Source organism: Palaemon carinicauda, chromosome 6 (genome assembly GCF_036898095.1).
Source record: "Palaemon carinicauda isolate YSFRI2023 chromosome 6, ASM3689809v2, whole genome shotgun sequence".
NCBI classification, from domain to species: Eukaryota; Metazoa; Arthropoda; class Malacostraca; order Decapoda; family Palaemonidae; genus Palaemon; species Palaemon carinicauda.
The window spans coordinates 115,240,534-115,255,624 of record NC_090730.1 but is presented as its reverse complement, the minus strand read 5'-3'; the positions used below and the strand labels follow the sequence as shown (position 1 = coordinate 115,255,624).

Below are 15,091 nucleotides of genomic sequence, written 5' to 3'. Positions count from 1 at the left end.
AATATGGTAGAATGAAGGAATTAAATCACTTCTTCATGATAGAATAATCACGGAAAATCTTAATAGACTTTCTCAGTAAGTAATTTATTTTATGCAATTGAAGAAAGAGACAGTGTTTCTCAAAAGTAAGTTTGCAATCAAGAATTATATCTAAAATTTTAAAGGAGTTGTATATAGGTAAAGAAACATTATCAATGCAGAGATCTGGATGTTGAGGAGCCACTGTCCTCTACCTACTTTGAGTTTTGTTCGGGTTCAACTTCATCCCTCTCAATTTACACCATGTGCTAATTTTAGCTAGATCTCTATTAACGGATTCAGAAGCCCCAGATCTACATCCAGGAGATGAAATTGATGCAGAGAGTAGTATCATCTGCATATGCAACGAGCTTGTTTTCTAGGCCAAACCACATGTGTATAGAGTATGAAAAGTATTTAGCCCAGAACACTAGATTTTACATTCCTACACTCATTATGAGCTACTCTTGGTAATCTATAAATTCAACAATGATGCTTAAAAAGGATTCACCTATACTCTCAACTATTTGAGTTTAAAAACAAGGGTCTCATGAATAACATAGTAAAAAGCAGCACTAAAATCAGTGTCAATCATTATACTGTACATTTAGTTGAAAAGGTTACTCTTTTAGAAGAAATTTTCCAATATATTATCCCCTTTTAGAATTCAATGCTCGAAACGTATGGTGAATCTTTGATTGCTATTATAAATTATATCAATTTTTGTACTTTTCTTTTGTGAAAATCTAAATTGTTTATTGCTTTAGCAATTGCAGTGAAGAATTACAAGGTATCATATTTGTACCTAAAATTCAGAGCTAATGATCTGATAGTACTCTTAAAAGATTGAATGGTATTAAAATTCTTTAGCTAAACTGCTATTTTTTTTTCTTTGATTAATGTAGTAAACAAAGATCATATATGTAAAGTTTGAAGATCTTCCATGAGCCTTAAAAACATTAAATCATATCGTTTTTTTTTTATGATTTGACATGTAACTAATTACCATGCGGAATTTTCCGTATTTAATTTTATGAAATTTTAGAACCATTGCATCTATTTGTGAGTTCATAACTCCACGCATTCGACAAAATATTGTAGGGAGGTTGTATTTAAAACGGAATTTATGTTATCATTAGTACCCAAACAACATTCTCATTCTATTGAGACTGGTGTGGAGAATTGTTAGATGCCAGAGGTCTTTTGTTCCTCAAGTACTGAACGGTGGAAACGTCTTTATCATTTCAAGAGGTGTTTGTCATGTTGAACTTTCTAGTATTAAAGGGTTACATTGCGACCTGACAGCCCAAAGTTTTAGTGGCATATTCCGTTGAAGTTGACCATTATATGTAGTTGTCAATACTATCATTATTACTTAGCTTTACTTTGCTCTCTCTCTCTCTCTCTCTCTCTCTCTCTCTCTCTCTCTCTCTCTCTCTCTCTCTCTCTCTCTCTCTCTCTCTATATATATATACATATATATATATATAAATATATATATATATATATACATATATATATATATATATATACACATATACAGCATATATATATATATATATATATATATATATATATATATATATATATATATATATTATATATATATATAGTCCGTGAACAGCAAATTTTATTTAATTTCCCACTAGTCGATGAGCATTTTGACATATTTCATAAGGATTCATCTCTTTGAATAATAATGATAGTAATAATCACAATTATTATTATTTTGAAAGTTTACTGAATGTTGAGGATAATAGGGAGGCAGATATAATTGCTGTTGCAGGTGTTGAGGTGCCAGTGATGGGAGATGAGAATGAGAGAGAGATTACAATAGATGAAGTGAGGAGAGCACTAGATGAAACGAGAGTAGGAAAAGCATCTGGTATGGATGGTGTGAGAACTGGGATGTTGAAGGAGGGGGTGTGACTGTACTTGAATGGTTGGTGAATTTGTTTAATATGTGTTTTGTGTTGTCAATGGTACCAGTAGATTGGGTTTCTGCATGTATTGTACCACTATATAAGGGTAAGGGAGATGTGCATGAGTGTTGTAATTCAAGAGGTATTAGTTTGTTGAGTGTAGTTGGAAAAGTGTATAGTAGAGTAATGATTAATAGGATCAAGGATAAAACAGAGAATGCAATCTGGGAAGTACATGGTGGTTTTAGAAGAGGTAGGGGTTGTATGAATCAGATTTTTACAGTAAGGCAGATATGCGAGAAATATTTAGCAAAAGGTAAGGAGGTGTATGTTGCGTTTATGGATCTGGAGAAAGCGTATGATAGAGTTGATAGGGAAGCAATGTGGAATGTGATGAGGTTATATGGAGTTGGTGGAAGGTTGTTGCAAGCAGTGAAAAGTTCCTACGAAGGTAGTAAAGCATGTGTAAGGATAGGAAATGAAGTGAGTGATTGGTTTCCGGTGAGAGTGGGGCTGAGACAGGGATGTGTGATGTCGCCGTGGTTGTTTAACTTGTATGTTGATGGAGTGGTGAGAGAGGTGAATGCTCGAGTGCTTGGACGAGGATTAAAACTGGTAGACGAGAATGACCATGAATGGGAGGTAAATCAGTTTTTGTTTGCGGATGATACTGTACTGGTTGCAGACACAGAAGAGAAGCTTGGACGATTAGTGACAGAATTTGGAAGAGTGTGTGAGAGAAGGAAGTTGAGAGTTAATGTGGGTAAGAGTAAGGTTATGAGATGTACGAGAAGGGAAGGTGGTGCAAGGTTGAATGCCATGTTGAATGGAGAGTTACTTGAGGAGGTGGATCAGTTTAAGTACTTGGGGTCTGTTGTTGCAGCAAATGGAGGAGTGGAAGCAGATGTACGTCAGAGAGTGAATGAAGGTTGCAAAGTGTTGGGGGCAGTTAAGGGAGTAGTAAAAAATAGAGGGTTGGGCATGAATGTAAAGAGAGTTCTATATGAGAAAGTGATTGTACCAACTGTGATGTATGGATCGGAGTTGTGGGGAATGAAAGTGATGGAGAGACAGAAATTGAATGTGTTTGAGATGAAGTGTCTAAGGAGTACGGCTGGTGTATCTCGAGTAGATAGGGTTAGGAACGAAGTGGTGAGGGTGAGAACGGGTGTAAGAAATGAGTTAGCAGCTAGAGTGGATATGAATGTGTTGAGGTGGTTTGGCCATGTTGAGAGAATGGAAAATAGCTGTCTGCTAAAGAAGGTGATGAATGCAAGAGTTGATGGGAGAAGTACGAGAGGAAGGCCAAGGTTTGGGTGGATGGATGGAGTAAAGGAAGCTCTGGGTGATAGGAGGATAGATGTGAGCGAGGCAAGAGAGCGTGCTAGAAATAGGAATGAATGGCGAGCGATTGTGACGCAGTTCCGGTAGGCCCTGCTGCTGCCTCCGATGCCTTAGGTGACCGCGGAGGTAGCAGCAGTAGGGGATTCAGCATTATGAAGCTTCATCTGTGGTGGATAATGTGGGAGGGTGGGCTGTGACACCCTAGCAGTACCAGCTGAACTCGGTTGAGTCCCTTGTTAGGCTGGGAGGAACGTAGAGAGTAGAGGTCCCCTTTTTGTTTTTGTTTCTTTGTTGATGTCGGCTACCCCCCAAAATTGGGGGAAGTGCCTTGGTATATGTATGTATGTATTATTAATATTATTATTATTATAAAAAATTATGATAGCAATGATAAGGATGATATATGTAATGACAATAATGATAGAACTGATGATAAATTTCACAGCTGCTAGAATTGTTGTTGTAATTATATACTATTAGTTTGTGGATACTAAGTTAAAAACTGGAAATTTGTTGCCCCACCTGCACTATAATTCAATTTGATTTTTGAAAAGATAGTCAGCTGAAGTCTCTATTGAGCCAACGTATTTTCAATTTCTGTAGCGACGTAGAATTTTCAAATGTTCAGTCCTTTATTGTAGTTCTCTTGTGCAGATTATTTCAAAGTATATTTTGAAATTTTCGAAATTATCCAAAGTAAAAATTTTTTGAGAAATAATAATGGCTATTTTTAACGTTGAAATAATCTTAATGAAAATATGGGACAGATGAAACTCATGCAACTCAGGTACAAGTGCTGTATAATGACATTTAATTTTCTTGCAAAAGCTCTTATTTTTTGTGTTGCAGTTCTCAAAGGTATATCTAAAGAGTCAAATTTATTCAAGGTCAAATTATGTATAATTTTGATCTTATCAGTAATTTAATTACAAAATTACAAAATGTTTATGATATATATAATGATAGTAATGCAGTATTATATTTTTTCCATTTTCACTTTTGAATATCGAGTTCAGTGAATTTGTGAGATAGATTCCTTCCTTTTTATTCATCTTTATTTGGGACTGTGAGCTTCTCATAACACTCGGCTCACAGAAAAGTTTTGCAACTTTAACAATTTTCATCCCCCTTAATGATTGAACCCGTAGTAGAACAGAAGCTTCTCTCTTTCAGATTAAATAATATTCTTTGTCATTTCAGGTGGTCTTGTGATGGGAACTGGCATAGAAACTTCATCTCACAAGTTTGGCTTATTCCAACACATGTGCGTCTCCTTTGAGCTGGTGGTTGCAGATGGGTCCGTAATCACATGTTCAGAGGTTAGTTGCAATAGAGGCATTTTATACAGTAGTTTAAACATTTAATTTAATTTCATGATTGCAAGAATAAAAGAAATTATAATGCTCATATATATTTTTTTGGTTTGGAATATTCCTTAAATCTCATAAGAGAATATTTTAACTCTATCGAACTATATACTGTACTGTACATATTCCAGACATCGAATGAAGACCTGTTTTACTCAGTACCTTGGTCATATGGAAGTCTTGGATTCTTGACAGCAGTAGAAATGAAGATTGTTCCAGCAGAAAGGTTGTCATCGTTGTTATGACTAAGTATCATACTTATCATGATGGAATTTACAATATATACAGCACTATGAATAAATGTATGAGATATTTTGTATTTGTGATTGATCATTGCGTGTTATCAAAATCAAAAACGTGTTTTGATGCTGCATTCATCTCTCTCAGTACTGAAATAAGTTTATACCTATTCTTATTTTAAGATAATTAATCATGTCTTTTATCAGATTTGTGAAAGTTGAGTACAAGCCATGTCACTCTTTGGAAAATTTAGTGAAAACTTTCGAAGAGGAAACCAGTAAAGCAGAAGGAAACCAGTTTGTCGAAGGACTGATGTATTCTCTGAATTCGGGTGTGGTGATGACCGGCAATATGAGTACCACCGCAGAACCTGGGAAGGTAAGATTATTATTATTATTATTATTATTATTATTATTATTATTATTATTATTATTATTATTATTATTATTATTATTATTATTATTATTATTATTATTTGCCAAGCTACAACCCTAGTTGGAAAATCAGGATACTATAAGCCCAAGGGCCCCAACAGGGAAAATAGCTCAGTGAAGAAAGGAAATAAGGAAATAAACTAAAAGAGAAGTTTAAGAACAATAACATTAAAATAAATCTTTCATATGTAAACTATAAAAACTTCAAAATAACAAGAGAAAGAGAAACAAGATAGAATAGTGTGCCTGAGTGTACCCTCCAGCAAGAGAACTCTACTCCAAGATAGTGGAAAACCATGGTACAGCCCTTTCTCCGTATTCAGGTCATAAACCTTAAGTATTACATAGTCATTTTATATCTTATGCTTTCATTATAAAACATTTCATTAGTTAGTTAAGTTTTTAACCCTATTAATGCTTTATTCTCAGGCTGTAATTCGTCATAGTTCCACTTGTTCCTTGTTACGAAGTGCTTATTATGATTGCAAATGATTAATTAAGGTGTAGTGATGTAGTATTTTACTTCCAAAGTGAATTTGAGCATTCCATTATTATTTATTGATGTTATTGAACAGAAGATGTGACTCAAGACTGTATCTTATGTTGTATCTAGTGTATTATATTTTGATGCCCTCACTTGCATCAGCAATAGATTTCCTATATTCCGTAAGCAAATTTCTCTCTCTCTCTCTCTCTCTCTCTCTCTCTCTCTCTCTCTCTCTCTCTCTCTCTCTCTCTCTCTCTCTCTCTCTCTCCAGATGTTTTATAATCTCCCATTTAATCACTTAATATTTCTTTGATTATCAACAGCTTAATGCCATAGGACGATGGTTCAAACCATGGTTCTTCAAGCATGTTGAAACCTACCTTAAAAATGATAAACGAGGCACAGAGTACATCCCCATTCGTGACTACTACCACCGCCACACCCGTGCCATATTCTGGGAAATACAGGTATGCTTCAATACAAATATTATACTCATATGTAAACAAAAGCTGATAATAGAAAAATATGCTTATGTTTGATATGTCATGTTTTCATATTATATTAAGAATTCATGATTCCGGAGGTAAAATAATGCTGAGCTGCAATCAAATAATTTCTCATCAACAACATTATTCGAGATTTTATTTCTTAATTTTTCTGTAATATCATATTGGTCCACAGGATGCTCCAAGTTCATGTTAACTGATCTATTTATTAAATCTATTCAAACATAACAATCAAAACTTAGATAAGTGCAATATGTATAAAAGTAGGCCTACGTATTTATATCTTTGGGGACTTCTTGGAGAAAGAATGATTGTAGAATATAGATATCAAACCAAAAATATACCAAAGTTCAAGTGCTTGTTTCGTTAGAAATCCTCCTTAAGGAATTGTAAAGGAATACAGTCAGGTACAGATGTATTTCCAATGATACTGGACAGGGACCCAACAGGCCTTTTTTTGGGTAGAAATTATTAGGTAAGTCAATAGGTTAGAGTATTTATATTATAAGCATTAAAATTGCTTATAGAAGAGAGTTGGAGAGCGGAAGCAGATGAGTACAGTCTTGTTATCCAGACAGCAAGACAAAAATAGGAAGAAGTAGGACTTGCAAAATTTGTTGATAACTCTATTGGCCAAGGGGATAAAATGTTTTCCTAAGAAGACAAGATCAAGATATCAAATAATGTCTCAGTATGAGACAATGTCTTCCTTTAACAAGCATAATTACTCTTCAATAATTCTTAGCACACATGGAGTAAGCATTAGTATGGGGAAATGGAGATTCCAGAAACGACTGTTTAGCAGACTCTTTCAGTTGAATGACTGAGGAGCAAGGGCCATCAAACCAAAAGTTAGATGGAAAGAGTCTTTCAATAGAAGTGACAAATGAAGCCGAGACTTTGGTAAAAGGAATGCCAATAAGACAGTATCTCGGTTGCCAAAACAGCTGTAGCAGTCCAAGGAAAATCAATGATTTTTTTTATCTTTTTCTTTCCTTTTCTTCTTGTTAGCTATAGCTGCTATTTTGTTAAGATTTTTTTGGGAAAGGAGGTTCAAGTATAGAAGTAACAGAATTATTTGATGATCAGAAGACCCAAAGAGGAAGGAAATCTTGTAAAAGTACCTCAATATCAACTTAAATAGAGTTTAAAAATATGGGATGGGTTGTCTCAAGGTATCAACCTGAATAGAGCTTCAAAATCAGCGGATACATTGCCATGGCTACCAGATTCATATTTGGGAGAGAGGGCCTTATCACCACCTACTTTATATCAAATTGAACAGAACAAAGCTGATCTGTATGGTGTATATTACAGTTTGCAAGATAGAGCTCCTGGGTATGTGGGTACAAGGGCAGCAAAGACTTATAGTTGATAGTAGAACATCTGATAAAAGACTTACATAAACAATAGCAAAATAAGTTATAGTAAAAGGTAAAAGAATTTTGAGCCTACAAAGCTTCATATATAGGTAGTTCTAGAGCCACAGATCTAGCTATAACTGTGTTAATGTTAAAGAAAGTATAGAACCCACCATTTAAATGGAAACGAGAATAAAGCTTGTAGGGAGACATTTGGACAGGATTAGAAACATCACCCAACAAAAGAGTTTTGGAGAGTTAGAGAACACATTGAGTAAGATGCTAAAGGATTTCAGATAGAAAGGGTAGAAAGCTGGTTATTGTTGTCTTTTCTTTTAGTGATACATCAAGCCCTGTTATGATAAAAGGTAATGAGAGTGTTAGGTCTTTTATTAACTGACTTTTACTCTGTTTCTTTTAGTGAAAGTACTTAGTTATAGTTACTCCAAAAACATTTAATTTTGATGATATACTCTTTTGTTGTAGTTAGAATTACTATGTTAGTTTGTGTGTATGCACCCTACGTCTAGACTTCCTTACTGATAATGAATACAGTTGTGAAAATGCATTTCTTATTCATATAAAGTATTTTATGGTAACTTTATTGACAAATTTGACTTTGTAGTTCTATTAAAAATCAAATTTTAGCAATTTGAAAGGTCGTGTGGCATAGGATTGATATATATTAAACAATTTTGTCTCTATCTATCTTTGTTTTTGCAGGATATAATTCCCTTTGGTAATAATGTGGTATTCCGTTACCTCTTGGGCTGGATGGTACCTCCGAAAGTATCTCTTCTCAAGTTAACCCAAGGAAAGGCTGTGAAAGAGCTTTATGAAAAGAATCACTTCATTCAGGACATGCTTCTACCAGTTGCAGATTTAAAGGATGCACTCTTGCTCTTTGAAAAAGAAGTAAAGGTATGATGGTGTTTTATACAGGTACAATATTATATTTCATCGCATATATTATATTATATCAAGGTAAAAATGAACAATCACATTTTGTGAAATGCATTAGGAAAAAAAAAATCTTGTCAGATATTTTGAAGTCTATCATTGAAACGCTATAGAACTATTTAGCTTTCAATAGCCTCGCCCTCTTCCTCAGAAGAGATATAAGTGGAGATTATTAAACTTGACCTTTTCTATAGAACTTTTCTTACATATCTTCTTACTAGGCATTCATTTTTGTAATCGTCTATTAACTCAATTGAAGAAAACCTTACAGTGGTACCTTGGGCTTCAAATATGATTCGTTCCTAAACAGTGTTCGAATGTTGAATTTATTTTCCCCATAACAATGTAAGGAAATAGCATTCATTATCTCTTATTATGGTCAATTTTCACACTAACTTTACAATATCAAAATTCAGTATAGTACATTAAACTATACCAGGAAGATTGAAAAGTTATAATTGGTAATTAAATTAATTAATAGGAATAAATAAACATTGAACTTCACTTTACCTGTGGTAAAGGGAATGAATGGCTTGAGGGGAAGGTTGTGTGGAGCTTGAGGGGAAAAATGGTGAAGAGGGGTGTTGGAGAAGGAGGTATTAATATTTCAATATTGCTTGGAAGTGGAGTTCCTTTCCATGAACACATTGAGTAACTACCCTTCTAGGGTGATTTTTTGGTATTGTCTGGGATTCCCTTGAGCACCTTTTAACTGTTAACTTATCAAAATAGATTTGTCTTTGTCTCCTTTTTGAGAGTTTTTTATGACTCAATGGAAAATCATTATAAAATTTGCCTACTCTGCTGGTTATTCCCTTATCTAGATTACATTTCCCTTACATATTTCTCGGTAGCTGCTTTGTCTGAACTAGCAGCCTTCCTATGTCTTACAATACTAGGAATGCCACTCTTCTTTTTAAATTAATCAAACCCTTAAATTTATGAAACCAGCCTCAGTTAGTCTTATTTTCACTAGAATCTGCATCATCACTTTTTTCTGGCGTATTTTCACAATTTTTCATATCAAATTAATAGCGATATCTCAACTACCTCAATGGTCGTACTTCTTTGTTTAGGTAGAGATACAGTATAGGCTTACGAGATGGGGGCTGCAGCCCCCCCCCCTAAGATTTGGGCACTCAATTTTCTTTGGCAGAGAAGCCAGTGCAGCAAGATTTTTCAGCTGTCACATAGTGAATGCTAACCCAGTCCTGGAGTGTTTTATATATATATATATATATATATATATATATATATATATATATATATGTATGTATGAATATATATATGTATATATATATATATGTATGTATGTATATATGTATATATATATATATATATATGCATACATATACATACATATATATACAGTGTATATATATATATATATATGTATATATATATATATATATATATATATATATATATATATATACATACATGCAGTATATACACACACACACACACACATATATATATGTATATATATATATATATATATATATATATATATATATATATATATATATATATATATATATATATTTATATATATATATTATGTGTTTATGTATGTATTCAAATAATTGCTTGGATTTTTTGAGGGGGCAGAAAAAGTTAAGCGCCCACCCCCCAGATGAGAAGGGTCCCGTACGCTTATGTGATAGAGATAACACTCCTTTTGCTAAATTTTCTTCTTTAGATTGTTGATTATAGTTTATGATACTCTGGAAATGTCAGTTATGCAGACACCCCTTTCTGACATTTTAGTCATCTTATTTCTACAGCTGTTTTTAGAAATCTTCCTCTTTTGTTTGTCGTTGCTACTACTAACCTGTTAGGAGCCATTGTGTATGGATAAACACTAAAACTAAAATAAATGAAAGTAATGAAAAAGTAAATTGAATGATGTTTTGAGGGTCTGAACTGGGTAATAGCTTCCCCTAAATTGGGTCAGTCGCAGACTTCTCTTTTGAGTTAGCTAAGCATCCTGACATATACAATTCTTTCAAATTGTGAGATCTCTTAATTTTTTTTCAATCCTGAGGGCAAAATTTTTCAAAAATCTTGTTCGATCTCTGAATTGTTCAAGTTCTGAGGTGTTTAATCTTTGAAGTATTGCTGTAAAAGGAAAAACTAGTACCATACTGCTAGAAATTAATGCATCGTGGTTATAAAAATTCTTTGGGGAATAACTCTAGAGCAAAAATCATGGGCCACTATCAGTTCTCTACTCTTTGATGTAAACTTAAAAGTGTCTACTTTTCTCTAACCTAATGGCTTTGTCGCCACTTTACAAAGGAAATGTCAATATTTGTTTAGGTTTGACAGGGAGCAGAGTAATGTTAAATTCATTATGCCCCATTTTTATTTTTTGAACATGAATAGGTGTTTGTTCTTATGTTCAAGTGAAATTAGGTGTATTCACTGTATGTTATTTGGATTCTTATGACATTTAAATTCATATTATATTTTCCATGTTTTTTTTTATAAGAGTGCTGCTTACTTAGTTCTTAAGTTGTCTGCCATATTTTTAAGTTAGCTAGACAAGGTTCTATTTGCATTTGTTGGAGAATTATCATTGATTTTCCATTAACTAAAAATGGAAGTGGTAGCCCCAGCCCTGTGGATTACTACACAACTCCCGTGAGTCTCACATTATATAAAAAAAATTACCATCTGTTTGTAAAATTTTAAATGCTTCTACTAGAAGTATTCACTATAACCTACTTAGAAATTTAACTTTCACAATAGATATGGTATTTGTGATTCACTTTCAAATTTACACTGTAGCCTAATCTAGAAATTAATAATGTCTGCCCTTAATATTCATATATTGGGTCTTTACTCTAGTGCTGTATTAATCATTAGACCTTTTCTAAAATGTAGATGGGAATTGGGGAACACTTATTCTTGTCACATCATTCCTAAATAAAAGATTAAAAAGAGTAATAGTCCATGAGAAATGTGATAATTACTGGAATATAATTCTGGAGTTTTGTAGGGTAATGTTCAATTGTAACTGTGATTTTTATTATAGTTAGGCATACAGTATATGGTTTCATTGAAAAAAAAAAAAAAAAAAAAAAAAAACAAGAATGCTGCTCATGTATATGATTCTACCCTCTTTTTATCAGCCCCATCTCTTCATTATAGACTTTGTGTGGTGGTCTTAAACCTTCACGACAAAAGATAAACAAGGCTAAGCTACATAAGGTCATGCATATGTTAGGTAAACGAGACTGCTGCTCATACCATAACAACAACGGAACATTTGGTACTTTGTACTCTCTAGCATACTGCATGGCATAGGATAACAGCCTAGAAACCGGCACATGGTTCATACAATATAAATTGCATTGCATATTACCTCATGCAACCCACACAAAACACGAGAAAAATGACCGCCATTATGGAACTCTCCACCCAATAGAAAATAGCCTTGAAACTTAAACCAGTCTTTTTAACTACTTGAAACACATAAAATTTTGTCTTGAATGTAAATTTAGCTTTTTAGAAACATATACATTGCATCCATTTTTTTAATTACACCAAAAATAATTATACAGAGGAAGTTATTGAAGAATTTTTAATTTAGTTTGTTCTGCTGTTTTGAATATTGTTTCCAATAATTTTTCAGATCTACCCCATCTGGTTATGTCCCTTCAAGCTGCCTCAAAATCCAGGAATGCTTCAGCCTGTCCATGGAAAAGAGACGATGTACGTAGATGTTGGTACTTATGGAGTACCAAAGGTAGAAAACTTTGAACCAGTTGAAACTACAAGACGAGTAGAAGAATTTGTCAGAGAGAAGAAAGGGTCAGTATCTTGATCCTTGATTTTTCCATGTTACTTTTAATATTATGCATAGTACTTGAAATTTTCAAGATTTTACTTAAATCTTTCCTATTACTCACCATAGTTCTCCATTTGAATAAGACTTTGGATTTCATGACATCAACGCCAAAGTGTAATGTATGCAGAACTGATATTAAAGATATCTTAACTTAGCTTTTACATTATCTGTAATTGATTTTATAATGATATAACAAAATGATTGACAATAGTTCTAAAAAATCAATAAAATGTCGTTAGAAAGAAGTTCAAGGGATTAGTAAAAAATACTCATTACTATCAGTTTCATTTTATGGAATGTACAACAGTTGACATCCATTGCTTTTACAATAAAATTTTCTTTTAACATCAACATATACATTACCTTTATGGCGTAATATAAGTTTAACACAAATCTGAGAACTGCAGTTCCTTTATTGGTAAAGTTTATTATTAATGTGGGTTATGTATGTTACAATTTTAGACAGACATTTCTCCAAAAGATCTCTAAAACTTAAAATAAATATGAAGTGCATTTTAGTTAGGGTCAGAAACTCTGCTAACAGATATATCTTAAATGTTTAAGAGTATGTTGCAATGCAAGGTCTTTGTTATTGAAAAAAGGCCAAACTTCAAATTATCTTGTTTTGCTCCTATTTCATAAAATATTTGTCACAAAGTACTCTAACTCAAGAATTACTAGTTTTGAAATAGGTGGCACACATTAGCATGAAGCTTAGTAAACAAATTACATTGGTTTTTTTTAACATTAATTTTAACCTTCATTTTCTTCTTTACAGCTTCCAGATGATGTATGCTGATTCTTATATGACCCGTGAGGAATACAGGCAAATGTTTGATCATTCACTGTATGACAAAATGAGGTTAAAATATTGCTGTGAAAAAGCTTTCCCCGAAGTATATGATAAAGTCAATAGACAGGCTCGTATCTGAAATTTTTCACTATCAATTAAATGTTTTTTTTTTTTACTCTAAGGAGTAAAGAACTGACCAGTGAGCTTTTTATTAACACACCAGTTCAATATCATATTAATATTCTATTGCTGTGTACTTGATAAATCGTAAGTTTTAGTGGAACTCTGTTTCCACCCCAACCTTCTTATTCAACACACCAAATAGGACCTCAGATCATTAACTTCCAATCTTCGGTTATCTCGCACAACCACAGCATACCAATGTGATCAAAATTTCTGACAATGTCTCTTATCAATGAAAAACACAAAGTTAATCACATTATGTTCTTGTCTGTAAACTTTATAACTTAGCTCCTGAAGGCTATGATCTTGATCTCCTTCATAGTTTTACTGGTTCTCAGATGCAAGAAAAAAAAAGAGAAAAAATATATTGATAATTATGTTTAAAGTGAGCTTAAATCTGCTTGTTTGAGACCTTGGCTGATTTTTTTTTGGTACTACAGTAGTGGCACATTTTTTTTTATATATGATAGCATGATTACACAGTATGCAAATAATTCACCTTTTGGAAATTAAATGCTCCACTCAAAGGGATAATAAGCTGCAATTAGCCTTGTCATAGATCTGTATTGAACCAGTGATCAATGTAATCAGTTTAATAAGATACACACTTCCTGAGCAGTCGCCTAATGTTTAAGACACATAGAAATAGTAATGTAAGCAGTACAGTATTAGAAGCTGTACTGCAGTAAAACTTTAATTTTTATTGATTAGTTGATTTCTGACTGTGACTTCTCACTATGATTCGGTACAATTAGATTATGCTGTATTTTGAATATTAAAATTATTTAACAATACGTGGTGTTATGTTTGATATACCCAACTTCTTAAGTTCATTGTTCAGATGTAATGATATTTTCGTAAAGAATTTTATTGTTGTTTTGTTATTTAGTGTAATTTTGATATGGATTATTGATGTTATATGATTATTCATAAAGTTCTCTCTCTCCCCCCCCCTCTCTCTCTCTCTCTCTCTCTCTCTCTCTCTCTCTCTCTCTCTCTCTCTCTCTCTCTCTCTCTCTCTCTCTCTCTCGTGCAAATTTGATATGGATTATTGATGGTATATGATTATTCATGACGTTTTATCTCTCTCTCTCTCTCTCTCTCTCTCTCTCTCTCTCTCTCTCTCTCTCTCTCTCTCTCTCTCTCTCTCTCTCTCTCTCTCTCTAAAAAAAAAAAAATTCAATTTCCCAATTTTATATAATTTTACATACACAGAATTGGCATTTAGGCTACATCATACACCAAGTAAAAGTTTGCAAAATGTTATTTCTTTTATGCCTTTGATTTTCTTATTCATTCTGGCCTGAGAGAGATTTCATACTTATGAACATTCATAATATGCCGGCCTAGTCTAGCTATTTATTATTAAAGTAGAGATGATTAACCAGTCAAACTTGACTTTTACAGAGCTGGCCCAAATTAATTTGAGTCAGATGAAAATATTTATTTCAAATTCAATTGATTAACAAAATAAATTAGATGTAATCTGGGATAAATCAAATCTTAAATTTTATCAGCGAAACCCATGGGTCTCAAAGATGTTTGAAAAGATAAATTCTCAGAATCTGATAAAATATCAGATGTTGTTAACCTAAGTGTTGGAGTAGCGGTATTGAAGAA

General features: G+C 33.1%; 1 protein-coding gene across 1 annotated transcript in view; it reads left to right on the top strand.

The window, feature by feature from the left end:
* The window catches only part of LOC137642624 (delta(24)-sterol reductase-like), a 38,384-nt gene extending 24,563 nt beyond the window's left edge, over positions 1–13,821 (top strand). Inside the window, exons 5-11 of the mRNA XM_068375334.1 lie at positions 4,485–4,603; positions 4,783–4,877; positions 5,098–5,269; positions 6,136–6,279; positions 8,403–8,600; positions 12,280–12,458; positions 13,274–13,821. Coding sequence (XP_068231435.1) covers positions 4,485–4,603; positions 4,783–4,877; positions 5,098–5,269; positions 6,136–6,279; positions 8,403–8,600; positions 12,280–12,458; positions 13,274–13,427 — 1,061 coding nt within the window. The 3' untranslated portion in view covers positions 13,428–13,821. The remainder of the gene's footprint in view (positions 1–4,484; positions 4,604–4,782; positions 4,878–5,097; positions 5,270–6,135; positions 6,280–8,402; positions 8,601–12,279; positions 12,459–13,273) is intronic.
* Positions 13,822–15,091: the final 1,270 nt, after the last annotated feature.